Here is a 26,642-nt window from a genome sequence, read left to right as displayed (position 1 = left end):
CCAATTGTCGGTCCGTCCGTCCATCCAGAGAGGCACTACTGAGGTGTAACCCTCTTCGGGTTAATTAATTAATAACAAGATTCTGTATACATTATACCAACCTGAAACCATCAGATTCCAATATGAAAATACAGCTGCATCTCCCGGGCGCCACGCCCTCGCCCTTGACTGTATAGAGGTAAAACAGGTGGATGGACGATAGAGATGGTTGCTTAGTGCGACCTTGGAGATATACATAGTATATATTCCTTCTCTTTTTGACAAACGCGAAAGTCAGACAATCTAGAAAAAGACTCCGCCTGCCAGTAGGAGTACCAACTTGAGTAACCCTAGCATACAAATACCTCGAAAACGTACTGACAAGTCTTTGGTTTGATCGAAACGCATACATGCGTAGCTAGAGAGTGCTGCTATCTACTCCTTTCTGCGTGGTCTCTTGAAACCAAAAATCTCGTAGTCATTGTAGTAAACAGACAGAAGGCGATTGTACATCGATTCCGAAAGTAGGGACAAATACGGACTTTTGTCTTTAGTCGTAGGATTCACATGAGGCATCTTCAGCCAATCAGCGCCTATCATTGCTAGAATGTAATGAATGTCTTCGTTGACAGTCGAACTCTCCATATCGATGTAGTAATCATATTGAATGTGGCACGGATGGCACGCTAGATTTTGTGGTATCCATTGTTTGTCTAGCTTATCTAGTCCTGTTGTCTCGTTGCCAAAACGCACTACATACGTGCCAAAGTCCTGGATGCTCATATTTTGCCACGGATGTTGAGGATGGGGATGTCCTCTCACGGAGTCGGCGTATTGTACTGCTCTCTTACTCTGTGCGTCATGACTCCGAGATCTCGTTCGCAACATCAAGTAGTCGGCTGCAAAACGATTAAGGGGCTCTCTGTAGCTCATGAACTTTTTGTAATTACTTAGTCTAAATTCGATTTCTGATCTGTTTTTGTACGATTTGAATGTCGTCAGCCCTCTGAGTGCGTAGATAGACTTGACGGCCTCGTCGAGAGTCTTGAACGAGCCGTTTAGGACGAGCATGACTGCTCTCCAAGAGGTCGAGCCCGACTTCCATACGGGACAGTAGATAGCCTTGTGATGGTCGTTTACGATGAGACGGGCGTACAGAACTTGAAGTTGCCGTTTGGAAAGAGGTTGTCGGAAACTCTTGCACCTGTCGTAGATAGCGTCTCTTACAAGTTCAAACCGTTTCCCAGATTCTGTAATATTGACATTCAATTACTTAGAGAAACCGCAAAACATCAAGCAAACCGTGTGTACTAGAGTCTACTGCCTAGTCATAGGCGTAGGAATTAACTATGGGGCCACGGGCAGACCCCCAATCAGCAATCTATTTTCACCCTCGGATGCGCTGCCACCACTACTATACAGGACTGCAAGCACACTGCGTCTGGGGCGAGTGAGGCGTTATCAAGACCTAGTGTTACTTGTTTTGCAATGATTAGTAACTATCAGCCCAACCACGAAAATTCGACCCCCCAAGCCCGGGGAAGTTTTGATAACTCTAAAAGATAAAGTAGTATGACAGAAGTCCAACTGCACTTGTTTGCCTCTCCATACCGGGGCCGTTAGGTAGCAGCACGTCAACAAAATTTAGGGGCGTGGCACACACGTCAGTAGAGCGAGCTTGGTAACTCTGTTGTCGACAGAGCACTCCAAACGGGTAAAAGCGCATCATGCAAACTACTGAGGCATAAAGCATCCATTGTGAACATGTTAGCTCGCAGCATTAGCCAAATAGCTTACGATATAATATCACACGTGATCACATGACACGCGATGACGAAACGTTTTGAGTTGTGCGTCTGTCAACTTTTCTAGAGACCTAAACTAAACCAGATTGCTCATTCGCAGTTCAACTTCTATTGAGGCAGCAGTAGAACAAACTGTAAGCAAATAGAAAGCCGTACCAATGCGAACTAGGCTGCCAACAGAAAGCATAGATGTCCCGGCAAGCAGGCATCACGTAGAATGAAAGCGCTGCACAGCTACCTTGTTGTGGACTATGAAACGGTGTCTGCTGTTCTCCTACGAATGGAAATCAACGGTCTTTCTGTAGTACTCTTGTCCAACCTCAAGTCTCAGACACGTGGCGTCATAACCTCGTCGCTTTGTCATTTGGCTGCCTTCATAAGAGTCCAAATTATTTTCTGAACGTGTGGGAAACAAGTAACACGCCAAACAGACGATGATCTGCATAACCTCGTGTAAAGAATTGTGATGCGGGGGCGTAACGACTACTTCCGGTACTGTGAATCGAAGTCTATGGTACAGTACAGTACAAGCACTCACTTCCAGATTGTGGTCTAGATCAACTTCCAGTTAGCAATATATAAGTAAGAGCTTTCGCCTAACTACATTAGTTTATGTGTGAGCAAACTACTTGTTGTCTCCTTTCGACCAAGTGTTCATACTCAGCTTTAACTCAGCTTTCAACGGTATCAGAGGTGAAGTTGTCAACTGAACAGTTATATACCAAACCGAACGTCAGAGATTTATTGTTGCATTATTGTTGACCTTGGCAGATCTCAAATTCAAAATCATTTCGCAGTTTTGTTTTGAATATCATCAGATGTCTTTGCAGAGAGCAAAGATAGCAAAAATTGACTCTGAGCACTGCCTGTGCCATATTCGTCATGATATCTCTCACGGCTCTTACACAAACCAGTTGGAGAACGTTGCAACATGCAGCAAGCATTCCCTTAGACGACGTCTTTACGGTTCCTCAGAATTCTTGCACAGATGAATCGAAACCGATAGGAGCTTATCACAGACAATGCTACTAAGCATACACGAACAAAAAGGCTTTAGACAAACTTCAGTGCAGCCGAGATGTTAGCATCTTTGAAAGTAGTTTAATAGCAGAGTCGCATAATATTCTTTGCAAATCCACAAACTGTAACGGAGTCGGAACTGGTCACGTCTGCTACTGTGCCCCAAGAGATTCTTCTGAGAAAAGTAGCTCTATCGTTGCATGACGAAGGCAAACTCAACATACAAACAGAAGAATATGAAGACGACCAAGACCTGCATTTAAGGCCAGAAGTTACGGCAGATGTTTCGATATACCGGCAACTATCGTGTTTCTCACAGGTACAAAAAATCGTCGCCGCTTCATCAACTGGACGAAGGCGATGCCAAATTTGGCAGCAGAGCTGCGTGACCAGCAGTTGATGGATCGCTTCGTCGAAGGTTTGATCGACAACGCATCGTCCGTTGCCGGTGAGTTGGACCTACACCCTGAGGCGAGTTTTCAGGCGGCGGTGATCAGAGCACGCGAATTGATGTTGTTAGAGCGGAGGAAACTCGGAAAGCGGACGGATGGTCAAGTTCGAGCGATTGCAGATCATGCGAGTATTGATGTGAGCTTGGCGGAACGGCTGGATCGGATTGAGCAAGCGTTGCAGTCGGTGAGTGTAGTCGGTGCGTCCGTCACTCCAGATTCCAAGCGTGTAGTTCCCATGCGGCGGCAGCAACAAAAGGCGGGACGTCGCTGTTTTGCTTGTGGTGACGAAGGACATCTCCGCAGCAATTGTAAACAAGTTACAATTGGACCATGTTTTGTTTGCCATGAGACTGGGCACTTAGCTCGTGATTGCCCTCAACGGATGCAGCAATCAGCAGCAGGACGAAGATTCACGTTGCCTCATCAATCAGAGGGTAGAAGTCAGTCTACAGCAGCAGGTGTTGTGAGAGGGCGTGGTCAACGTAGTCAAGTGAATGTTGTTGCAGGTATAACGGAGACGTCATTGATGCTCAATCTTGAACTAAACCACAACAATGCTTCTTGCTTAGTAGACACAGGAGCAGTAGTCTCTATTGTTCCTGACCACATGGTAGACCAAACAGCAATGTCATCTTTTCCTTCAGGTCAAGAACCCAAGTTGACAATAGTAACAGGAGATCCATTGGAAGTGATTGGACAAGTGAGCATAGAGGTGAAAATAGGCCACTGGCATACCATGCACAAGTTTGTTGTGGTACAATTTGACACTTGTCCTATAATTGGGTCAGATTTTCTGCTAGACCATGGAATGATCCTGGATTTGGCTCAAACACGCTTAGAGTGGAGCGGAGGTGTAGCTGAGCTTTCCACACCACTACGACGATCAAAATCTAGTGTGGTGCTGGATGAACACTCGGAGGGAGCAGGAGAACGAATAATTGCTAAAGCTAAAGTTGTTCATGAAGGAACTGGCAGTGTAGAGCCTGGAACTTGGCTAATGGAGCCAGATACCCTATTTATTGAGAGAACAGGAGTACATGTTGCTCGAGCTTTAGTAGAAGTGAAGCAACAGGGTGATGAAACCATACCAGTTGAACTATTAATCCTGGATGGCCCAAGACGATTGTGGAAGGGCACAAGGCTAGGCGAACTGTGCGATGTTGATGTGAAGTCTATTGCAGCTTGTGGATTGAGTGAGGGTCCGGAGAAAAAGGCACCAGAAACACTGAATGCAGAATTCATAAAGCAATTTGATTGGTCGGATTCAGCTCTGAGTCCTGAGGAAAGCCTCACATTACATCAGTTGTTGAGTGGTTATGAAGATCTGTTTTCGAAGGGACCACATGACATGGGTAGAACTCAAGTTGCCACTCACATGATACCAACTGGTTCAGCCAGACCAGTTCGTCAGCTGCCAAGACGAGTACCACATACCGTTCGACCAGTAGTAGAAGAACAGGTTGACCAGATGTTGGCAGAAGGTGTCATACGACCGTCATCAAGTGCATGGGCGTCACCTGTTGTTCTTGTAAAGAAGAGGCAGAACGGTAAGCATCGATTCTGTGTAGATTACAGAAAATTAAATACAGTCACAAGTCGGGATTCTTACCCTTTGCCCAGAGTCGATGACAACCTTGATGCTCTTGTAGGTGCAAAATACTTCAGCACTCTTGACTTAGCCAGCGGGTTATTGGCAAGTTCTTGTTGACGAAAAGGATTGACACAAGACTGCCTTCATATGCCATCGAGGTCTTTTTGAGTTTAATGTAATGCCATTTGGGCCTACCAATGCACCTGGAACTTTCCAACGGCTGATGGACTTAGTTCTTTCTGGCATACAAGGCGTGGCTTGTCTTGTTTACCTCGATGATGTGCTTGTCTTCTCAAAGTCCTTTGATAGTCATCTTGAGCGGCTTACCAATGTACTTCAATGCTTGCAGAAAGCTGGACTAAAGCTTCGCCCAGAAAAATGCCATTTTGCGAAAAGTTTGGTGGAATATTTAGGCCACGTGGTGTCAAAGGATGGGTTGAAACCGGCAGAGCGGAATCTAATGGCTGTAAGGAACTTTCCAGTTCCTCGAGGTGTGGCAGCTGTTCGACGCTTCCTAGGTTTGGCAGGGTATTACCGCACGTTTATTTCAGGATTCTCAGTGATGGCTGCTCCATTGTTTCGATTGCTTGAATGCAATAGTCGTTTTGAGTGGACAGTCGCATGCAATGAAGCCTTTGAATGTCTGAGATCATGTTTGGTGAGTGATCCTATTGTGGCTTTTCCGGATTTGAGTCCTGAAGCAAAACCTTTTCAATTGGCTACCGATGCGTCTGATTGTGGTATAGGAGCAGTGCTATCTCAATGCCAAAACGGAGTAGAGCGTGTTATTGGGTATGCAAGTCGTACTTTGAGGAAGCCTGAACGAAACTACTCTACTATTGAAAAAGAGGCACTAGCAATTGTGTGGGCAGTGTCATATTTCAGGCCATATCTCTATGGTAACCAGTTTGTGTTAACAACTGATCACAAACCGTTGTCTTGGTTGAAGTCTTTCAAAGAGCCTAAGGGGCGCATAGCTAGATGGATAATGCAGTTAGAGGAATACAACTGGCAAATTCAACACCGACCTGGTCGTGAGAATGTTAATGCAGATGCTTTGTCTCGAGATCATCCAGTTCAGAGTACAGAGGAGCAGGGAGAGTTTGAGTGTCCAGAAAGCATGTTCCCACCTAGTTTTCAAGATGACCTCAGAAGACAAAGTAAGCCAGTTTCTAGTGTTGGAATAAACAGATCTGCCCAAGAGTTACGACAATTGCAAGAAGCCGATCCATTACTCTCACTAGTGATGAATGATTTTCCTAGGAGGAGGCAGGTGCCAACACAATGGGCAAAGAATCGACGCTGGTTGGCATTAAAGAAGATTTGGCCTCAACTACAAATGGAAGATGGAGTACTCTACCGAGTAGGGGCAAGGCAGGAATGTCATCAAAGTCAAAAGCAGTTGGTGTTACCAAATGCTTTGGTTGCTGAGGTCTTAGAACACTGCCATGACAAAAGCGGACATTTTGGGCTTGAAAAGACTTTGGAAAAAATTACTACAAGGTTTTGGTGGCCAGGGTACACTCTACAAGCAACTGAGTGGGTAAAGAGTTGCCATGCTTGTCAGGCAAAGAATAGAGCACAAGCAAGAGTGTCTGCGCCAATGCAATCCATCCCTATTGGCCAACCATTTGAGATGTGGGGAATGGACTTTGTCGGCCCACTTCCCTTGTCGTCGGGAGGAAATCGGTATCTCCTTGTAGTCAGCGACTATTTCACAAAATGGGCAGAGGCGATTCCTCTCCCTGACCAGAAGGCGTCAACAACTGCACGAGCGTTAGTCAATACGGTAATATTGAGATTTGGAATGCCGCTGACTATCCATAGCGATCAAGGAAGAAATTTTGAAAGTACGGTCATCAAAGAGGTATGTAACCTGGTATCACTCCTTTTGAGTTGTGCTTTTGTCGGCAAGTTCGATTACCGGTGGAAGCCAGTATTTCCTCTTTGCCAGAGATAGAATTAGCAACTAATTAGGCAAAGAAGTTAGCTGAAACAATGGCACAGACTAAAGAAATTGTTGACCAGGAGATCACAGCATCTCAAGCTCAACAGCAGACAGGCTACAATCGTCACCACGCAACAAAAAGTCATGGTTTCAAAGAAAAGCAGTGGGTCTTACTGCATCACCAGGCAGTAAAAAGAGGACTGTCTCCCAAATTAAGTGCAAAATTTCGAGGTCCATATGAAATCGTGAAGGTGATTGACCATGCACTGAATGTTATCATACAGCTAGTGGGGAAAGGAAGGAGATGTCAAAAACGAGTGCATGTGAACCGTCTAAAATCCTATTATAGACAAGGATTTTATCAAGGAGAGGTAGCCAAGAATAGACATTCTGAAGATCAAGATCTGACGTTAGAAGAGCCTGTGCAGCCGTTCAACGACAGGAATGTGAAAACTCAGAACAAGATCACAAGATCCACACCTAAGAAGGACAGAAGAGTATCGATGGAAGAAGAACAAGTGTATGCTGAAGAAGTTTACCAAATTCCTGTACAACCATCAGTACAGCCACTTCAACAGCTTGCAGAAGGACGCCCAAGGAGACAAGTAATATTACCCAGACGATTGGCGGACTTTGATTTGACTTGACAGTCCTTGGTGATTGATATTGTTTGTGTTCATGTTCTTGAAGTACTGTAGTCAAGGAAGTAAGGGGGGATGAATGTAATAGTTGGGCGTGTTAGTAACGTAAGAATGTTGGGAGGAGCTAGAGTATTGTAGACACGTTGCGCGATTATGTAAACGTTAGTCCGAGACAATAGACTCGTGGTGTGTGTGTTACGGCCATCCCGTCAAGTAGAAAGGACCCATTCGAGAGACGTGCTGTGGGCAACCTGTTACATAGTTCTTGTTACTCAGAAACGGCCCCGTTTCAAGATGGCAAACAATCGCAAATGCACTCGCATGGTTTCTCTTCGGCGATTGCAACTACGGAAACTTCCCCGGGTTTGAGGGGCTACGCAACTTGTCGCTCTCTGGTGTTGGCCGACGGACTAGGTGGGCTGCTGACCTTAGAACTGACTGAGTTCATACGGGTACCATAAGAAAGCTCTTTGTCTGCTTTATTCAAGTACGGACGCCTCTCGTTTGTAGGATGCATTACACCAGAGATAAGCAGAGATAGATGATGCTTCTGGTAAAATACTGAGCTAGAAGGTGCAGTCTTGTCAATCGTATCGTTATAATTGCATACCTACTGATATTAAAGTGCGTTCACGCATTAGAGAGACTGGTGGAATGTGGCCATTTGCGCGACAAAGATGTTGCCCTCCGGGCAGATATTGGTATCAATCGAAAGCTCTTCACTTGCCGGATCTAATTACACTCACTGCTGGGCTACAGAGACGTGTACCTGAAGTTAATAGAGCCAATTTCCTGTATTTTAATGAGTTAGGGGGCGGAGAAAGGCGGGGCTAAGGCGGGATTAGGGTTAATTGCATAAAGCTAAGCACATAATTGTTATAGCTAGCAGGCTGTTAGCAGTAACCCAACACAGTAAACTTCCCAGTTGGGGTGTCAGCTAGCTAGGAAAGAGTGCGTCTAGGGTCCGTTTCTACTCTTCATCCTTGGAACTTTCAGTTTCAGACGACGACAAATCTTCTGATTCAGGACCAACTTCGAATTCAATGACCATCTGTTCTACAACGTCGTCTAACACACCGTGTATTGTCCTGTAATGCTTCTCCACCTTCTCACGTACGTGCCTCACGCAGTTTGCCCACTTTTCCAAAGTAACGTTTGCTAGACTTTCTCTACACAGACGCTTGATGTTTTCCATCGTAAACCCACCAATCCCTGTGTTGTGCTGTGCAGCATAACTGTAGGTCAGAGGAAGCAGAAGGTCAAAGTCCTCAAATGGATGTCATCAACGCTCAAGAATGCACTAAATGGCTGGTCAGTTTGGTTCTGATATGGTCAAATTAGTCAAGTTCTCGTGGTTTCCAGACGCTTCTCTGAGCCAGAAGTGAATGAGTGTATGTATCTGGTACTTAATTAAAGCTGTTCCTAGAAGAGGCAACAGACACATACAACCAGTGAGCGCATAGAAACATCCAGGTCTGTTGTCATGAAGCAAACCGCGTTTCAAGCCAGCGAGGCAGCCAGAGGCAACACGTTCATACACTTTCACGTAACAATATAGTTACCTAATTTGTCATTGAAACCAAACGCTCTGAAACATAGATGCTACAGTAATTGCCTTCTGTGACAACATAACATCCGTTTACACAGCACTACGCCACGCCTTAGGGCGTACCCTACACTCACCAGTCGCTCTAATTCGTGAACGCACTTTAGATTGGTAGGCCTTTGTTGTCCTAGATAGTAACTAAGAATGTAATCGACACGCTAGGTACAGCGACCATCACTCTCTGTTGTCTTCTACAGCACCGTCAACTTTGTTCTGCGTAGTTTACTGGCAAAGTATTGCAACAACACCGAAAGTGATTACAACAGTAGGGCATCTGGTACATTTTTTCCATTTCAACGATATTGTTAGTGTAACGCCAGCTCCTTTACTGAAGCTTTTATTGGACCAGGATAGTGCCCAACGTGTAGCAACGGTCAATTCTGGGACTCAGTGAGAGCGACTCTGCTGACTGCATGATTATGAATGCATGCATGCTACCTCCCACCCCATGGACTAGCTAGTCGCTTCACTCCCCTTGTTCGAGAGCCTTCATGGGCATAGTATAGCTACAGAAGTTGCCGGAGTACACACTAGACTTAAGTTACATGCAAAACTACCGTCTAGGCCCCGCATCTGCAACTGACTAGAACAAATAAGCCCTTTGAGCCTTTAGTGCATGATTTCGCGCCTTATTCTGTTAGATACACGCCGAGCTTAGACCAATCAATGAATGGCCGACTCACCTTGCAAAGTTAGCGTATTGCTAGTTTCGCTGTCTCCACTAACAGTGAGATAGACCGATGGGTCACGAGAACGAGTTCTCTTAGAGACTTGAAATAGCAAGAATGCAAGCATAAGAGTTATGCAACATCCCAAAAGTAAAACAATTTTCGAATGCTGACTCATAGCGTGAAGCCAGTGCTGAGCTGAGTGCAGGCGCGGCTCCTGGGGCGTAGTCTGTAGTCTCTTTCGTTTAGCATGCATAGCACGTGAGCTTGGCAGTGTGCGGTTACCGTACATTATTATTATGTGTCGTGCTCAACCAGATCAGTCTGGTTCGTAAGGTCTCTTGTAAGCACCGGAGGCAAACTCTGCCTCAGAGGTGCCTATACCATCATAGCTGTAGACATGACTTTACATCTAGGATCCGACTGGATCCAAGATTCCTAGAAGCACTGCTTTTTCTACAGGTGCTGCAAGATGACCTGCGAGCCACCGTGCAAATCCTGCGTTTGCACTGTGCCCAACGCTCCCATGCAATGTGGTGTTCTCGAGACGCAGCGTACACGCAGTGTTTTTGTTAGTTTTAGTAGAGAGTCCCATATCTAGTTTCGGATAGCGGCTAGATTCGGACGCGAGATCTTGGTCCAACGCAATTGCCTAGTAAGGATGAAATATAGGACAACGTAGAGACGTTAGGTAACAATTCTTGATTCGTGACAATCAATGGATTTGGCCTAGACCCAGACAAATACCTCTAGTTTCGGGTGGCCTCTCGTGTAGAGCTACCAAAGCACAGACACAAACTGAATCTATTTGTTGCAGTAGCCTAACATCTCATCTTCCAAACAATCGTATAGGCAGCGTCGTCGTGTTTCGTGCGTAGCCGTGGTCGTCAGAGTTGACACAGGGAAAACTACCTCTAGGATCTTATGGCGCGCGATGTGTGTCATAATTCCGTCGGCTGGGCTGCGCTAACTCGTCGGCTGGGCTGAGATATCATGTTTCCACAACTAATTTACATCTCAGCCCAGCCGACGACACGCGTCAAGTGTGTCATAATTCCGTCGGCTGGGCTGCGATATCATCGATCAGCCGACGAAACGACTTTTGACACACATGGCGCGCCATAGGATCAGGGTGCGTGACCCGGTGCGTGACCATTTCGTCCATTCCATTTTCAATTTCCGGCGACAATTGAATATTGAATTAGAAATTGAAAATTGCCTACAAGTTGCTTGCAATTTCAATATTCAATTCTATTAAAAATTAAAAATTGATTGATGGACGGACTATAATCATTTGCGGATTAAAATGAATATTGAAAACACATTTAATTTTTAACCAATTTCCTTTTTCGATGCAATTGAATATTGAAATTGCAAGCACGTTAGTTCAATTTTCAATATTAAATTCAATATTCAATTTAATTTAAAAATTAAATATTAAATTTTGAATTTGCGTGGCCAATTCGTCCATTCCATTTTTAATTTTTGAGACAAATTGAAAATTGAATGTCAAATTAAAAATTGACTGGCGTTGCTTGCTCTTACAATATTCCATTACATTGAAAATAGAACTTGATTGAAGACCAATTGTCATTTCAATATTCGTTTACTTTGCAAATAGATTCAATCTTTCCATCCGTCCAATTTTCGTAAACTATGAATATTAGAATAGAGCCTCCGATGCAATTTTCTTTCTCCGTACTAAATGTAAATAGAAAGTTACCCGCAGCTGCTAGCGCGAGCGATATCTCATAAATGGCATAATGACACCGCGCGGGCGGTCGCCGGTGACTTCAATATTCGATTCTATTGAAAGACGAAAGTTGCATCTAGCTTAGCCACGCCCAGCCACGCCTCTGGCACGCATGCAATGTAATGCAATTAAGAGATGCATGGGAAAGCCTCAACTGGCACGCGACCGACCTCTCACAACAACCGTCAGGCTCAGACGTGAGACATTCCTTACGGCGATGAGCGAGAGAAGCCCGTTGCATGGAGGCACGCGTCTAGGGCATCTATAATCAACGAGATCAACGTCTAGCCTACACTGGAAAGTTGACGTCTAGTCGATTTGGAAAGACTCCAAGCAACTATCTAGCTAGAGGACATTTGCGTGGATCATCTAGACCACGCCTCTAAACATCTGGCGGGGAAGCCCCAGCCTGTATCTATCATCTCACGATATAACGGCAGGTCGTGCATTGTCTCCACTCTCGATCTCCATGGACGGAGTTGACGAAGATTTTGTTCGGAAGCGAGTCGAAGAGGGTAATAGTCATGCTGTCATCAGTGAAGAATTACAGACGATGTTTCCAGGACTTCGGGGACTCAGCGAACGATCTGTTCGACGTTTCTGTACAGACAGAGGCATAAGTCGACGTTGTTCTCTGACTAAAGAGGAACTAGAACGCTGCGTGTCTGACGCCGTAAGCGAGGTGAGCACTAGCTATATATCTCTAGGTAGCTGGCTGCATGCTCACTAGAGTTAGATTGGGTCATGATTTGCTCATGATCACTATAGCTAGGTCATGATTGTACACTGCATGTATACTGTGTGCGTGGCCTATAATTCCTGTATGCATGTATATTTATATTGACTTTGACAGGTCGGACCATCTTATGGTAGGAAAACGATGACTGGCCTTTTAGCAGCTAAGGGCATACAGTGCAGTCACCATAGAGTAGGTGCTGCACTCAAAACCGTGTCACCAGACTACGCTCAGTCAAGAAGACAAGGAATAGCTACTCTCTTAAATCCTATGCCGTACAGAGCAGACTACTTCGGCGAAAAACTGCATGTGGATCAGAATGAGAAGCTAGCAATGTTTGGCGTAACTCACGTGGCAGGAGTAGATGGATTCAGCAGTAAAGTGGTCGGACTTGTCACAATGCCTGTGAAGAATAATGTTGCCATCTATGAACATCTCTATCGGTATGAATTTGTCATAAATCTAAGGCAGCTCTATTTTGCTAATTAACTGTACTGTATATATCTCGAAGGCCTGTTGCTCTACAGTACGGTCTTTGGGATCAAATACGAGTAGACCGTGGTCGAGAGTTCTACCTGATGCTGGCTGTGCAGGACCATTTGTCAGACCAAAGAGAAAATACCTCAAAGGCCCCATCTATTCAATCACCGTCAACCAAGGTGTCTATTTTAGTAGCATGTTCTTTGTACAATAATCAATTAGCCAACACTGTGAGATGTATGTCTGTAATCAATAAGAAAGTGTGCTCGATCACGTTAACGTTTGGCTGATACTGAATTGACACACGATATAAATGCAGCTTTACCTTGTGCTTTAATTGAGAGTATGAGAGCACGCAAGCTGGAGTATTACTGATACTGTATATAGCACTCAACTATATTGCTACAAGTATTGCACCGTTGATTGCTGCACAGTATATATGTTTAGTGTTAGTTTGGTTATATTTGTGCTACTTGTATGTATTGTGTGTATAGTTGATGTATGTGAAGTCGTGTGTGGGAACTGCACCAAATTGTGGTGTGTCAAAATATATATTATATATACGGGCAATTGTGCACCTGCATGCATGTAGGCACATCAGAGCCTGTAGGCACATGTTGTTGATTCTGATACTTAGCTCCATGCACTTTGGTACATACTTTTACTTACATGAGTATATACATGACTGGTTGATCTCATGTGCAGAATCATATGATTGAAAGACTTTGGGTAGAAATCAACAATAGAGTGAACTATCCAGTGAAAGATGCACTAATTCAGATGCAGTCAAGGGGACTTATTGACATGGACTGTGAGCTAGCAAAATTCTGCGTGTCCCACGTCACAATGAGAGTCGCTCAAGTAGGCGCATCTCTTGCTGTAAGCTCTTGGAACAAACACAGAATTCCAAGTAAATTGATTGACTGTGTTTCCACAGAGTATTTGTGCAAATTGTTGTATAATTGCAAATTATATAGAGCTTGGAATTCCAGACAAGCTGATGGAAGAAAACAACATGGCCAAGCGTCTTCGCCCTGCACAAGTGCCAACTGCTGAAGAAGCAGTTAGTCTCTACGAACAAAGTGGAGGAACCCTGACACTGTTTGGAGATTTTGGTATTGATCCAGTGGAAGATCATCAACAGGAGCAACGACTCCAAATGTTCCAGCAACGTTTTCCATCGTCTTGTGAACGGCGACAACTCATTATTTACAGATGCAGTTCTGTGTTTCAAAGAAGTCACTTTTTCATTATCCTAGGTATGTGCCATGTACTGTTTGTAATGGTCATGTATTTCAAATAGTTGCATGGTTCCTCGAGTCACCTTAATTTTTATAATTGTGCGCATAGATATATCGTTTTACGTTGGCCGATATATCTATGCGTGGCTAAGCTAGATGCAACTTTCGTCTTTCAATAGAATCGAATATTGAAGTCACCGGCGACCGCCCGCGCGGTGTCATTATGCCATTTATGAGATATCGCTCGCGCTAGCAGCTGCGGGTAACTTTCTATTTACATTTAGTACGGAGAAAGAAAATTGCATCGGAGGCTCTATTCTAATATTCATAGTTTACGAAAATTGGACGGATGGAAAGATTGAATCTATTTGCAAAGTAAACGAATATTGAAATGACAATTGGTCTTCAATCAAGTTCTATTTTCAATGTAATGGAATATTGTAAGAGCAAGCAACGCCAGTCAATTTTTAATTTGACATTCAATTTTCAATTTGTCTCAAAAATTAAAAATGGAATGGACGAATTGGCCACGCAAATTCAAAATTTAATATTTAATTTTTAAATTAAATTGAATATTGAATTTAACATTGAAAATTGAACTAACGTGCTTGCAATTTCAATATTCAATTGCATTGAAAAAGGAAATTGGTTAAAAATTAAATGTGTTTTCAATATTCATTTTAATCCGCAAATGATTATAGTCTGTCGATCAATCAATTTTTAATTTTTAATACAATTGAATATTGAAATTGCAAGCAACTTGTAGGCAATTTTCAATTTCTAATTCAATATTCAATTGTTGCCGTGAATTGAAAATGGAATGGACGAAATGGTCACGCACCCACTTTGCACCCTACTAGGGCCCCCTAGATGACGAGAAGTTTCCCGTGATCGGCTAATTCAGCTGGTGGTTTATCTTCTGCGATATGCACGAGCAGTAATAGTGGTGTGCCTATCTTTGGAAAGTATGAAGTCGCCAAACAACTCGCTAGCTAAAAAGTTAGACGGTTTGTTCTACAACATAATGGTGCGTGACCATTTCGTCCATTCCATTTTCAATTCCCGGCAACAATTGAATATTGAATTAGAAATTGAAAATTGCCTACAAGTTGCTTGCAATTTCAATATTCAATTCTATTAAGAATTAAAAATTGATTGATCGACGGACTATAATCATTTGCGGATTAAAATGAATATTGAAAACACATTTAATTTTTAACCAATTTCCTTTTTCAATGCAATTGAATATTGAAATTGCAAGCACGTTAGTTCAATTTGCAATATTAAATTCAATATTCAATTTAATTTAAAAATTAAATATTTAATTTTGAATTTGCGTGGCCAATTCGTCCATTCCATTTTTAATTTTTGAGACAAATTGAAAATTGAATGTCAAATTAAAAATTGACTGGCGTTGCTTGCTCTTACAATATTCCATTACATTGAAAATAGAACTCGATTGAAGACCAATTGTCATTTCAATGTTCGTTTACTTTGCAAATAGATTCAATCTTTCCATCCGTCCAATTTTCGTAAATTATGAATATTAGAATAGAGCCTCCGATGCAATTTTCTTTCTCCGTACTAAATGTAAATAGAAAGTTATCCGCAGCTGCTAGCGCGAGCCATATCTCATAAACGGTATAATGACACCGCGCGGGCGGTCGCCGGTGACTTCAATATTCAATTCTATTGAAAGACGAAAGTTGCGTCTAGCTTAGCCACGCCCAGCCACGCCTCTGGCACGCATGCAATGTAATGCAATTAAGAGATGCATGGGAAAGCCTCAACTGGCACGCGACCGACCTCTCACAACAAGTCGGTAAGCACTTGCACCTGGCTCTCGTCAACCGTCACGCTCAATCGTGAGACATTCCTTGCGGCGATGACCGAGGGAAGCCCTTGGCATGGAGGCACGCGTCTAGGGCATCTAGAATCAACGAGATCAACGTCTAGCCTACACTGGAAAGTTGACGTCTAGTCGATTTGGAAAGACTCCAAGCAACTATCTAGCTAGAGGACATTTGCGTGGATCATCTAGACCACGCCTCTAAACATCTGGCGGGGAAGCCCCAGCCGGTATCTATCATCTCACGATATAACGGCAGGTCGTGCATTCTCTCCACTCTCGATCTCCATGGACGAAGTTCACGAAGATTTTGTTCGGAAGCGAGTCGAAGAGGGTAATAGTCATGCTGTCATCAGTGAAGAATTACAGACGATGTTTCCAGGACTTCGGGGACTTAGCGAACGATCTGTTCGACGTTTCTGTACAGACAGAGGCCTAGGTCGACGTTGTTCTCTGACTAAAGAGGAACTAGAACGCCGCGTGTCTGACGCCGTAAGCGAGGTGAGCACTAGCTATATATCTCTAGGTAGCTGGCTGCATGCTCATTAGAGGTAGATTAGGTCATGATTTGCTCATGATCACTATAGCGAGGTCATGATTGTACACTGCATGTATACTGTGTGCATGGCCTATAATTCCTGTATGCATGTATATTTATATTGACTTTGACAGGTCAAACCATCTTGCATCTTCAGATCGTCAAAAAGCAAGAAGAAGGCAATGGCTACACAATGCAAGTCAAAGTCTAAGATTTCTCGTACTTGCAGGCGGTCACCAGTAAATTTTTGATTTTTTTCTTTGACTTTTACAAAATAATATCACTATACATATTTTAACTGCTAATACGGTCTTGTTTCAATAGCATTTTACGTCAAAATTGTAACATGGTGGCACCTAAATATTATATACTCATGATCAGTTATAACTCTTGATCACAGAATGTCATCGCTGTAGTTTGTCTTCTTTAGTCTTTCTAACTTTTCTTTGTAATGAAAGCTTGCATATGTCCATTTAATTAATATATATATATATATATATATATATATATATATATATATATATATATATATATATATATATGTATATGTATATATATATTAATCTCATTGCATATTTTTTGGGAACAACTGTCTATTATTTATATCAATATGTCCATTATGTCAGAAATTGCAGAGAAGATCTTCAGTTTTAGAGATGTCCACAACTTTGAACGACGAACAAAAGAAGACGTACGCTAGTGCCACGAAACTGGAATTGATGTCGTCAGAAGTCTCTGAAATAGCAGTGATAACGAGCCACCCTCTGAGGGAGCCTCCACTGCTGGACGTTCACAACTCCTGGTCCGACCTCTTCCATGGAGAGCCATTGGAGCAACAAAGGAGTTTGAGTTTTTCGACAGAAAGTACGCCAGAAGGCAGACTCAGAGAGGAACGCGGTACCAAGAGTAAACGGAGCTCCATCTACCAGAACACGTCCGAGAATGACATTGTACCAGAATCGGCTCTAGAAGACTTCTGCTAATTATAATACGTTTGATTTTAATACATGTCAAAGAACATGGATATATAGAGCTAGATCATTCAAATTTGCTGTTAACATTGTTGTATTGCCAAAGTTTGTTGAACTAGAGAAATAAATCACATAACAATTAATGTCAATCACCTGGTTAGTGTGTCTTAAGACTACCTATAGCTCATATTTGGAAAAATCTGTATCTGATATTTAGGACTCCAAATGTGTGCCTAAATGTAATCCTAAAACCTGTATTCGATCTATATAGGCTGTCCTAAATGTGTTCTATACACCATATTAGGATCGGTCTAAATATGTCTAAATATGATTAAAGGTGGTATTCAGTACACATTTAGAATAGGTTTAGACCATGCTATATTTAAGCTTTCATGTAGTCCGTGCATGATCGAGTGTCCGTCTTAATTCTCTCGATCGTCTCACGTCGGTAGCGTCTTCACACTTCAACCTATGGGGCGCGTGACGGTTGCATGACAATTGACATCTACGACGTATGAACAAGTCTACAAAGATTTGTTGTGTCCAATTTACAGACCAATTTACAGGCCTGTAAAGGCTTTCTCATAACACCAAGTGTTTACCTGCGAATTTTCAACACTTGCTGTGTCCACTGTGGACACGGGCCCGCCACACGCGGGGAAGTCCCTAGAGGCACTAACCTTAGTGGACACAACAGATCAACAATTGCAACTCACAGGTAAACACTTTGTGTTATGAGAAGGTCCTTACAGGCCTGTACAGACACCTCTACACGTTGTTGTAAACATTGTTGTATATAGACGTACGCATGTTAACTAGCACGTCGTAGCTTGTTGTGTCCACTAGGGTGCCTGTGATGAGAAAGCCTTATTAACAACCTTTAGGGACTTCCCCGCGTGTGTACAGAAACGTCGAACAGATCGTTCGCTAAGTCCCCGAAGTCCTGGAAACATTGTCTGTAATTCTTCACTGATGACAGCATGACTATTACCCTCTTCGACTCGCTTCCGAACAAAATCTTCGTGAACTTCGTCCATGGAGATCGAGAGTGGAGAGAATGCACGACCTGCCGTTATATCGTGAGATGATAGATACCGGCTGGGGCTTCCCCGTCAGATGTTTAGAGGCGTGGTCTAGATGATCCACGCAAATGTCCTCTAGCTAGATAGTTGCTTGAAGTCTTTCCAAATCGACTAGACGTCAACTTTCCAGTGTAGGCTAGACGTTGATCTCGTTGATTATAGATGCCCTAGACGCGTGCCTCCATGCCAAGGGCTTCCCTCGGTCATCGCCGCAAGGAATGTCTCACGATTGAGCGTGACGGTTGACGAGAGCCAGGTGCAAGTGCTTACCGACTTGTTGTGAGAGGTCGGTCGCGTGCCAGTTGAGGCTTTCCCATGCATCTCTTAATTGCATTACATTGCATGCGTGCCAGAGGCGTGGCTGGGCGTGGCTAAGCTAGATGCAACTTTCTTCTTTCAATAGAATTGAATATTGAAGTCACCGGCGACCGCCCGCGCGGTGTCATTATGCCATTTATGAGATATGGCTCGCGCTAGCAGCTGCGGGTAACTTTCTATTTACATTTAGTACGGAGAAAGAAAATTGCATCGGAGGCTCTATTCTAATATTCATAGTTTACGAAAATTGGACGGATGGAAAGATTGAATCTATTTGCAAAGTAAACGAATATTGAAATGACAATTGGTCTTCAATCGAGTTCTATTTTCAATGTAATGGAATATTGTAAGAGCAAGCAACGCCAGTCAATTTTTAATTTGACATTCAATTTTCAATTTGTATCAAAAATTAAAAATGGAATGGACGAATTGGCCACGCAAATTCAAAATTTAATATTTAATTTTTAAATTAAATTGAATATTGAATTTAATATTGAAAATTGAACTAACGTGCTTGCAATTTCAATATATTCAATTGCATTGAAAAAGGAAATTGGTTAAAAATTAAATGTGTTTTCAATATTCATTTTAATCCGCAAATGATTATAGTCCGTCCATCAATCAATTTTTAATTTTTAATAGAATTGAATATTGAAATTGCAAGCAACTTGTAGGCAATTTTCAATTTCTAATTCAATATTCAATTGTTGCCGGGAATTGAAAATGGAATGGACGAAATGGTCACGCACCGTCACGCACCGTCACGCACCCAAAAGTGTGCGGAATTGCCCCGTGTGCTGACCGTGTGCTGAAATACCCCGGATTACCCTATTTACGTTACACCTATGCATTGATATCACCGATTGTAACCATAGTAACGTCTGGGACGCCATGTCAGAAGAAGATTTACTAGAGTTTACAGATATACCACCGGAAGACGAAGACATAAGCGAAGACGAACAAGATGATACAAACCAAGAAGGAGAGAATGAAGACGAGGAAGAGGTGATATCTTAGCAACTAGCGTTCCAACAGACCGAAGTGTGAAATCCACTGTTGCTGTAGCTTCCGCCGAGTCCACTGACAAAGGAACATGTGAAAGAGGGTCTCTCTCTTTTGTGTAAAACAGGAAACGGTCTTCAACACGCCTACGTGCGACTAGACGTTCACGACAAGTAGGATTTCTGACGCGGGGTGTGGATAGCACTAATATATCCATTCTTACAGGCAGGTGACTGAAGTGACGATTCTTAATTGCTTTGTTCACATCAGATATCTGGTAAGCCAGAACACCAAAGCTGCTAGTCAGGATTGGTGTGTCAATATCTAATTAATTAATTAATTAATTAATTAATTAGTATTAAACTGTGAATTTGTTTGGCTATTCTTAGTTGTGCATGTCATGCAGTTGTGTAAGTAAAGGGAAAGGAGAGTGCAAAATTAGGGATAGTCTGAAATAAGTCAATCTTGGGTTGTATGCTCACTAGGTATTGCAGAGGTGATTGCAATTACTGAATTCTGAAAGTATAGATGCTACATTGCTTAGGCTGGGCAAACTTGATTCACAGTTTAACGTCCACCCTTTTTCACGACGGCATGTGGGCAGGCGGTCATCATTCATTATTCATTTAATTAATATTTTAATAATAATATTAATTAAATAATAAGTTTGCAGTTACAGTAACTACCATGCATCGACTGGCACTACAGCTGTGAATGGCTCACTATCAAGTTTGGCAGGTACTAGTATTGATAAAACCTGTTTTCTAATGTTTCAACAAACGCTTGTTTGAACAAACGGGCGTAACACGAGACAGGCACGTGCGAGATGTCACGTGTCCTATATAATGAATAATGAAACTTATTTTGTTTTTCCAGAATATGATGCGGGCGGGGGCGTTAAACTGTGAATCAAGTTTGGCCATGCACACACACAAACACACACACACACACACACACACACACACACACACACACACACACACACACATGCACACGCACACGCACACATAACACACACGTGCACGAGCATGCACACACACACACACACACACACACACACACACACACACATACACACACACGTGCACATGCACACACACACACACACACACGCACGCACACACATACACACACGCATGCACACACACACGCACACATAGCACACACGTGCACGAGCATGCACACACACACACGCACACACACACACACACACACACACACACACACACACACAACACACACATAACACACACACACACACACACACACACACACACACACACACACACACACACACACACACACACACACACACACACACACACACACACACACACACACACACATACACACACGCATGCACACACACACACGCACACATAGCACACACGTGCACGAGCATGCACACACACACACACGCACACACACACACACACACACACACACACACACACACACACACACACACAACACACACACATAACACACACACACACACACACACACACACACACACACACACACACACACACACACATGCATGCGTGCAATTTGCTGCATACTCTACATTTCTCTATTGTGAAAAAATTGCGAACTTACATATACAGTGCGACACTCTTTGCTTATACCGGAATAAATTTGCAACTCGCATCATAAGTTTTTGTGACTGAAGCTTATAGCTTTCAACAAGTACAATATGCGAACAGTTATTTTGTATAACTATAGGACATCTCAGAGAACCAGTTGAGTGACATCTCTCCTCTTAACAACTTGACTCATCTCTTGACTTTGAAAGCAGACAATAACTTGCTGATGTCTGCAGAACTCAATGAGGTAGGTAGTCGCCCAGTGTTCTAGTGTGATGCGTTGGTGGAACTAACACTTGCTCTTATTTCACTCTAGCTGCCATTTCTTCAGCAAGCAAGCTTTGCTCACAATAGAATAGCAACTACAAAAGGCATTCGGCATCCACTGCTTGAATCTCTCAATCTTTCATGTGCGTCTTGCTTATGCTATGAAGTTAAACCATAGTCCTAGAGCCGTGCATTAACTATGGGATCACACTCTCTGCATTTTGGTGACCTTGACCTTGACTCTGAGTGCCTATTTTTAAACTCATTTGAGATTTTGGCAAGATCTTCACATTCTGAAAAATGTTGTTGATATACAGTCAGACCTCATTATTCTGACACCTGACACCTTTACTTCTGATGATGGTACACGTGAATCCAATTTACATGGGTCATTGTGCATATTTGTTACCAGTAAAATGATAGAAATCAGTGGGACAAACATGGCCAGAATAACGAGGTCTGACTGTATTAATTAAGGTGTTCAAGAGATATCATGTTTACAGACAGACAGACAGACAGACAGACAGATTAGGGTGCACTTCTTTCAGCTTCACCAGTTCAACTGGTTGAGACGGTAGAAGTACACTCTGGTTGAGCAGAAGTAATCTTGGTGGAAAACAGCAAAGGAAACACAAGAGTGGAGATGAGCATGCGCACTTACTTGTTGTTGGAGATGAATAATGCCCACGAAGAACACGATCTGCTACTATTCTTTAGAGTCACTCTTGCTGTTACTATGGCTGAAGTAGATGTTTTGATGATGCTTTTATTCAACAGCTACAATTTATCGGGGACACAGTTTGAGGCATTGATGTGCAGACAGGAACTATAATTGGAATGTTGGGGTTGGAGTTGCTGTTAGCTAGTCAAGCTGCTGTAATCATACTTCTTTGTTTTTGCCATTTTCCATACGTGGGCATGCGTAATAGCCTACCTCCTCCGAACTCTACCAGCTCAACTGGCATTTCGCTGGTAGAGCTGGTGGAGCCGGTGGGCCTCTACCACCTAATCTGGTAGAGATAAAAGAAACGCGCGAGAATTCTACCATCTCAACCAGTTGAGCTGGTGGAGATAAAAGAAACATACCCTGGGTCACAGATACTGTTTGTGTTGAGATCTGTTACTGAGCATCATATGTACGTATTATAGTGAAATGTTTAAAATATATGTATTTGACAGACAGACAGACAGACGGACGGACTGACAGACAGGCAGACAGACGGACTGACTAACAGACAGACAGACAGACAGACAGACAGAAATTGAAAATATATGCATTGATCGAGACAGACAGACAGACAGATGTAAATGTTTGATCTAAATGGAAAATATAAGTATTGAGACAGACGGACAGAAAGAAAGAATGACAGACAGACAGACAGACAGACAGACAGACCAACAGACAGGCAGGTAGACAGACAGACAAACAAACGCCTCTGAAAACATTACAACCATATGCTTTGCTGTGCTATGTCTTGTAATAATTCAAATAAAAATTTGCTAATTACTGTAGTTATTGAAAAATTGTGCTAATTGGAGGAAAAAATGCTGTCGTTTTTAGCATTTTATAAAATGTTGCTACAAATGTACAAAAATGTTGAAAATAGATACGAATGTTTTAGTTACAGTGATGATGCTACTGAATGAATTATTGACTTGTAAGTCACATCAAAGTTTTATCTTCAACTTCACAATTGAGTTATGAGAAGACTGGGTCCTTGTATGGTATATGCCACGGATATGCAGACTTGTCTTGAGTTTGCATGCTGTCTTGACACAGTCTGGCAGTTAATGTTGTCTGGAATTTATAATCTAAACTCAACTTTACTGTTTGTCTACTTTGCTTCAGCTGGATGACCATATTGTGACTGTCTAATGTTACTGTACATGTTTTTGGTAGTTAACAAGCTGACAGATGCAAGTGATTTGAAGTCAGACGAGCTGCCCAACCTTCATCTTCTTGAACTTCGAGGAAACAGATTGACGAGCACATCGTCTGTGCAAGTTACCAGCTTGAAGAAACTTTATCTGGTATAAATTAGAAAGTTAACTATTGATACTATGTATTGTTTAATTAATACCCAGTATTGTTTCTTTATTGTATTAACACACACGTGTATCAACTGTTGTATTTGTTCTTTGTTGCAGGCTGCCAATGCTATCGAGAAGGTGGAAGGTTTGGAGCAGTTGAGTCGTCTTGATAGTCTTCACTTGAGAGACAACTTAGTTGGTCAGTTGGATGGGTTTTCTGAATCTATGGCTGCGTTGCAGTATCTTAATATCAGGTCAGTTATGTTATACGATTGAATCGGCGGATTGTATAATGGTGACGGGCACAGTGGTGTGTGTGTGTGTGTGCACGCGTGTGTGTGCACACGTGTGTGTGTGTGTGTGTGTGTGTGTGTGTGTGTGTGTGTGTGTGTGTGTGTGTGTGTGTGTGTGTGTGTGTGTGTGTGTAACGTGCATTTGTGTCTTGTCCAGGTCTAATACTCTTAACGATATGCAGGAAATAAACAAATTGAAATCTTTGCCTCTACTAAGAGCACTTGTTCTCGAAGGTATGGTAATCACTTAGTGGGCAATAGTTTTTAAACTGACACAAAACAGTTTGATTGATACAAGTTAAAGTTTTAGTTGCTGTTATATACTCATGTTTGGTTCTATTCTTTACTTCTAATAGGTAACCCAGTGTTTGAAAACAGTGATTATAGAATTGAGGTTCTTGTTGCTGTTCGTCGCCTGGAGAGACTAGACAAAGACGAGTTTACAGACGAGGAAAGAGGAGAAGCAGAAGAGGTCAGTAATACTTGAGAATTAGTAGCCGCATGCTCCTTCTAATATTTAGGTTGCGAAATTTATGTAACATACATTCCAATTGAAAAATTGTGGAACTTTTATAGAAACAGGGCAGCAGAAGCAGTCAGGCATGGCATAACTACTTTCACAAAGTGTACTTTTGCCAGTTGACTATTGACGCCTGCTTACTGTTTAGGGATATTAACGATTAATTAAATAGGTAATATATTTATCAAAGACAAAGGACATGACTGGTAGCAGTGGTTGCTAATGACTTTGTGGCTGGAAGAGAGGGACAACTTTGGTTGTTTGGCAGATTCTAAATACTTATTCTAGTGGTTGCTGTAATACAGATGAAAGCAAATCACGAAAGGTATCGATCTTTAGGTGTTAGGACCACGCCTCTTAGCGCGCGTTAGGTCTGGCCACTTTAAATTGGAAAAGCAGCTATAAGCTATATACAATTCATAGGCATAGAAAGTTTTCAGATTTCATGGGCCAAACAATTTTGTGCAACATAATTAGGTTTGTTTTATTGCAGTTGGGAGTAATGCAGCGAGGGAGGAAAATTATTGGGTGCTACATATGGTCCCCTTGGTTCCCGTGGTTCCTACACATATGCACAATGGATGGGATTTTATTGCTACACATAACTGTGTTGTTGCGGCTTTGTAATCTAGTGTTTATTTGAGACAATGGACTCAATTTTTAATATAAAACAACATTTTACGATAATGCACTACTGTGTCTAATGGCAGTCGTCGCTGGATTTACGTAAATGTATAAAATTAACTGACTGTTTCTATACTGCAACGTTTTTGTTTACTAGTTGTATGAGCAAAGAAAGGCCCACGAAGAACAAACTGCTAATCAAGTAATATAATGATTTGATTGTGCCTACTAATAATTTAGAACACTCACGTTGTTTTGTAATATTTTGGTTTTGCAGCAGGAAACAGAAGAAGGGGAAACGTGACAATGACATTGTATGTTGTCACTGTGAAGGAAGAAGAATGTTAGTTATAGGATGGCTGCAGTCTTAAATTAAATACATCAGTTGATATTAATGTAAACACATACCGACATTATCGTGCGTTAGTCTCGCGTGGCCAGACCTCTTTTCTCTCGCTATTTGTTTGAGAAGTGGTCTGGCCAGAGCCTCGTAATGCGTGCGTTATTGTAGCTTAACGACGTCACCCCTTTTCAATTTCACACCTCACAACAGGAAAACAAGAACTCGATGTACACATGTTCCTAGCTGACGTCTTTCTGGAAATTTGCTATAGTCTCTTCAATATGTCGGCTGACGTCGGATGCCAGCTGTGGCTCATTATATGCAGGGCTGTACCCTCACTTGTTGATGCGACTGCCTACTTGATGGACATCTCTGCACACATGTTGGCTCCTTGGTTTCTTCATGTATTGACTGCTTTCTATCGCAACATGGTGGAATGCACGGCCACTGTGCTCGACGTGTCTTTACAGGCTGTGAAGGGAATTGTTGTTGTTGTACCACGATTGGGGTCTCTCTTGGGGACTGGCATTCGAGAGATGTTTTTCCACTGTGTTGAGATGATGTGGAGCGTTGCTGTGTTTTTCATACGCTTTTTTTTGTATTTAATCTTTATGATCCGAATGTTGGTCGAGTTTGTGATGCAATGTTGTGTGACTATTGGTATGGCTGTGTTTCGTACAGCCTTCAGTTTGGTACAAGTCGTTGGATCTGTTTTCCTCTCTCTAATGTATTTGACGTATGATGTATTGTTGGTCTGCTTTCATTTGTTTACATGGATTACTGGCACTTTTGTTACGATACTGTGGGACATGCGATTGTGGATTTTGTTGGCAATATTGATATCTACGACAGCAGTTGTGATGAGAAGACTCCATCTGCGGTGGCCTTTTCACAACGTTTATTACAAAATAAAATCATTTTTTCGGCATTTTGTGACTGTTTTATTGACAGCAGGCAGAGATGATGTTGATTTTAGAGCAAATGAAGATGTTGATGTTAGAGCAAATGGTGATGTTGATGTTGGAGCAAATGATGATGAAAATGTTAGGGATGGGGAAGCATCAAACTTGGCAAGTGAAACAAGTGGCTTTCAGCAGCACTCGTGTGTTGTGTGCTTTTATGCGACGAGGGACACTGTATTGTTTCCTTGTCGACATTTGAATCTTTGTGGAAAATGTGCAAAAATTATTATGAAACGTAATCGTTGCTGTCCCGTATGCAGAGAACGGGTGGAAAAGATGGAGAGGGTATTTTTGTGATTGCTGTACATATTTGACTGTACACTGATAAGTTAGTAA

General features: G+C 42.4%; 5 protein-coding genes across 5 annotated transcripts in view; 4 read left to right on the top strand and 1 right to left on the bottom strand.

The window, feature by feature from the left end:
• Nucleotides 1–272: 272 nt before the first annotated feature.
• On the bottom strand, nucleotides 273–9,881 carry LOC134196616 (carbohydrate sulfotransferase 11-like). Its single transcript, XM_062665808.1, has 2 exons — nucleotides 9,726–9,881; nucleotides 273–1,229 (listed from the first exon to the last, which is right to left on the bottom strand). Exons 1-2 carry the CDS (start codon nucleotides 9,835–9,837, stop codon nucleotides 415–417), a joined length of 927 nt encoding a protein of 308 aa, XP_062521792.1. The 5' UTR covers nucleotides 9,838–9,881; the 3' UTR covers nucleotides 273–414.
• On the top strand, nucleotides 6,846–7,641 carry LOC134196689 (uncharacterized). The gene has a single exon (XM_062665904.1). The coding sequence runs from the start codon at nucleotides 6,846–6,848 to the stop codon at nucleotides 7,440–7,442; it is 597 nt and encodes a 198-aa protein (XP_062521888.1). The 3' UTR covers nucleotides 7,443–7,641.
• Nucleotides 9,882–11,932: 2,051 nt separating the features above from the next.
• On the top strand, nucleotides 11,933–14,008 carry LOC134196857 (uncharacterized). Its single transcript, XM_062666079.1, has 6 exons — nucleotides 11,933–12,145; nucleotides 12,317–12,642; nucleotides 12,711–12,858; nucleotides 13,385–13,589; nucleotides 13,657–13,938; nucleotides 13,983–14,008. Exons 1-6 carry the CDS (start codon nucleotides 11,933–11,935, stop codon nucleotides 14,006–14,008), a joined length of 1,200 nt encoding a protein of 399 aa, XP_062522063.1.
• Nucleotides 14,009–19,546: 5,538 nt separating this feature from the next.
• LOC134196313 (leucine-rich repeat-containing protein 23-like) lies at nucleotides 19,547–25,420 on the top strand. The gene is made up of 11 exons (XM_062665413.1): nucleotides 19,547–19,683; nucleotides 19,744–19,853; nucleotides 19,906–19,957; nucleotides 21,406–21,513; nucleotides 21,583–21,676; nucleotides 23,434–23,564; nucleotides 23,682–23,818; nucleotides 24,015–24,091; nucleotides 24,214–24,329; nucleotides 25,159–25,203; nucleotides 25,279–25,420. The coding sequence occupies exons 1-11, from the start codon at nucleotides 19,570–19,572 to the stop codon at nucleotides 25,303–25,305; spliced, it is 1,011 nt and encodes a 336-aa protein (XP_062521397.1). The 5' UTR covers nucleotides 19,547–19,569; the 3' UTR covers nucleotides 25,306–25,420.
• An 89-nt stretch (nucleotides 25,421–25,509) lies between these two features.
• LOC134196312 (uncharacterized) overlaps nucleotides 25,510–26,642 on the top strand; it is a 1,250-nt gene continuing 117 nt past the window's right edge. The window contains exon 1 of the mRNA XM_062665412.1: nucleotides 25,510–26,642. This exon is cut by the window's right edge and continues 117 nt beyond it. Coding sequence (XP_062521396.1) covers nucleotides 25,578–26,603 — 1,026 coding nt within the window. The 5' untranslated portion in view covers nucleotides 25,510–25,577 and the 3' untranslated portion in view covers nucleotides 26,604–26,642.

This window comes from Corticium candelabrum, chromosome 21 (genome assembly GCF_963422355.1).
Source record: "Corticium candelabrum chromosome 21, ooCorCand1.1, whole genome shotgun sequence".
Taxonomy (NCBI): Eukaryota; Metazoa; Porifera; class Homoscleromorpha; order Homosclerophorida; family Plakinidae; genus Corticium; species Corticium candelabrum.
The sequence above is the reverse complement of the archived record's forward strand: the minus strand, read 5'-3'. Positions and strand labels throughout refer to the sequence as shown.

Coding starts and splice junctions, on each gene's coding strand:
- LOC134196689 (XM_062665904.1), top strand. CDS start 6,846: ATGGCACAGACTAAAGAAATTGTTGACCAGGAGATCACAGCATCTCAA.
- LOC134196616 (XM_062665808.1), bottom strand. CDS start 9,837: ATGCTTGCATTCTTGCTATTTCAAGTCTCTAAGAGAACTCGTTCTCGT. Junction 1,230..9,725: donor CAATACGCTAACTTTGCAAG/GTGAGTCGGCCA, acceptor TCAATATTACAG/AATCTGGGAAACGGTTTGAA.
- LOC134196857 (XM_062666079.1), top strand. CDS start 11,933: ATGGACGGAGTTGACGAAGATTTTGTTCGGAAGCGAGTCGAAGAGGGT. Junction 12,859..13,384: donor TTCAATCACCGTCAACCAAG/GTGTCTATTTTA, acceptor TCTCATGTGCAG/AATCATATGATTGAAAGACT. Junction 13,939..13,982: donor TCACTTTTTCATTATCCTAG/GTATGTGCCATG, acceptor TATTTCAAATAG/TTGCATGGTTCCTCGAGTCA.
- LOC134196313 (XM_062665413.1), top strand. CDS start 19,570: ATGTCAGAAGAAGATTTACTAGAGTTTACAGATATACCACCGGAAGAC. Junction 19,958..21,405: donor TTGTTCACATCAGATATCTG/GTAAGCCAGAAC, acceptor GTATAACTATAG/GACATCTCAGAGAACCAGTT. Junction 24,092..24,213: donor AAGAGCACTTGTTCTCGAAG/GTATGGTAATCA, acceptor TACTTCTAATAG/GTAACCCAGTGTTTGAAAAC.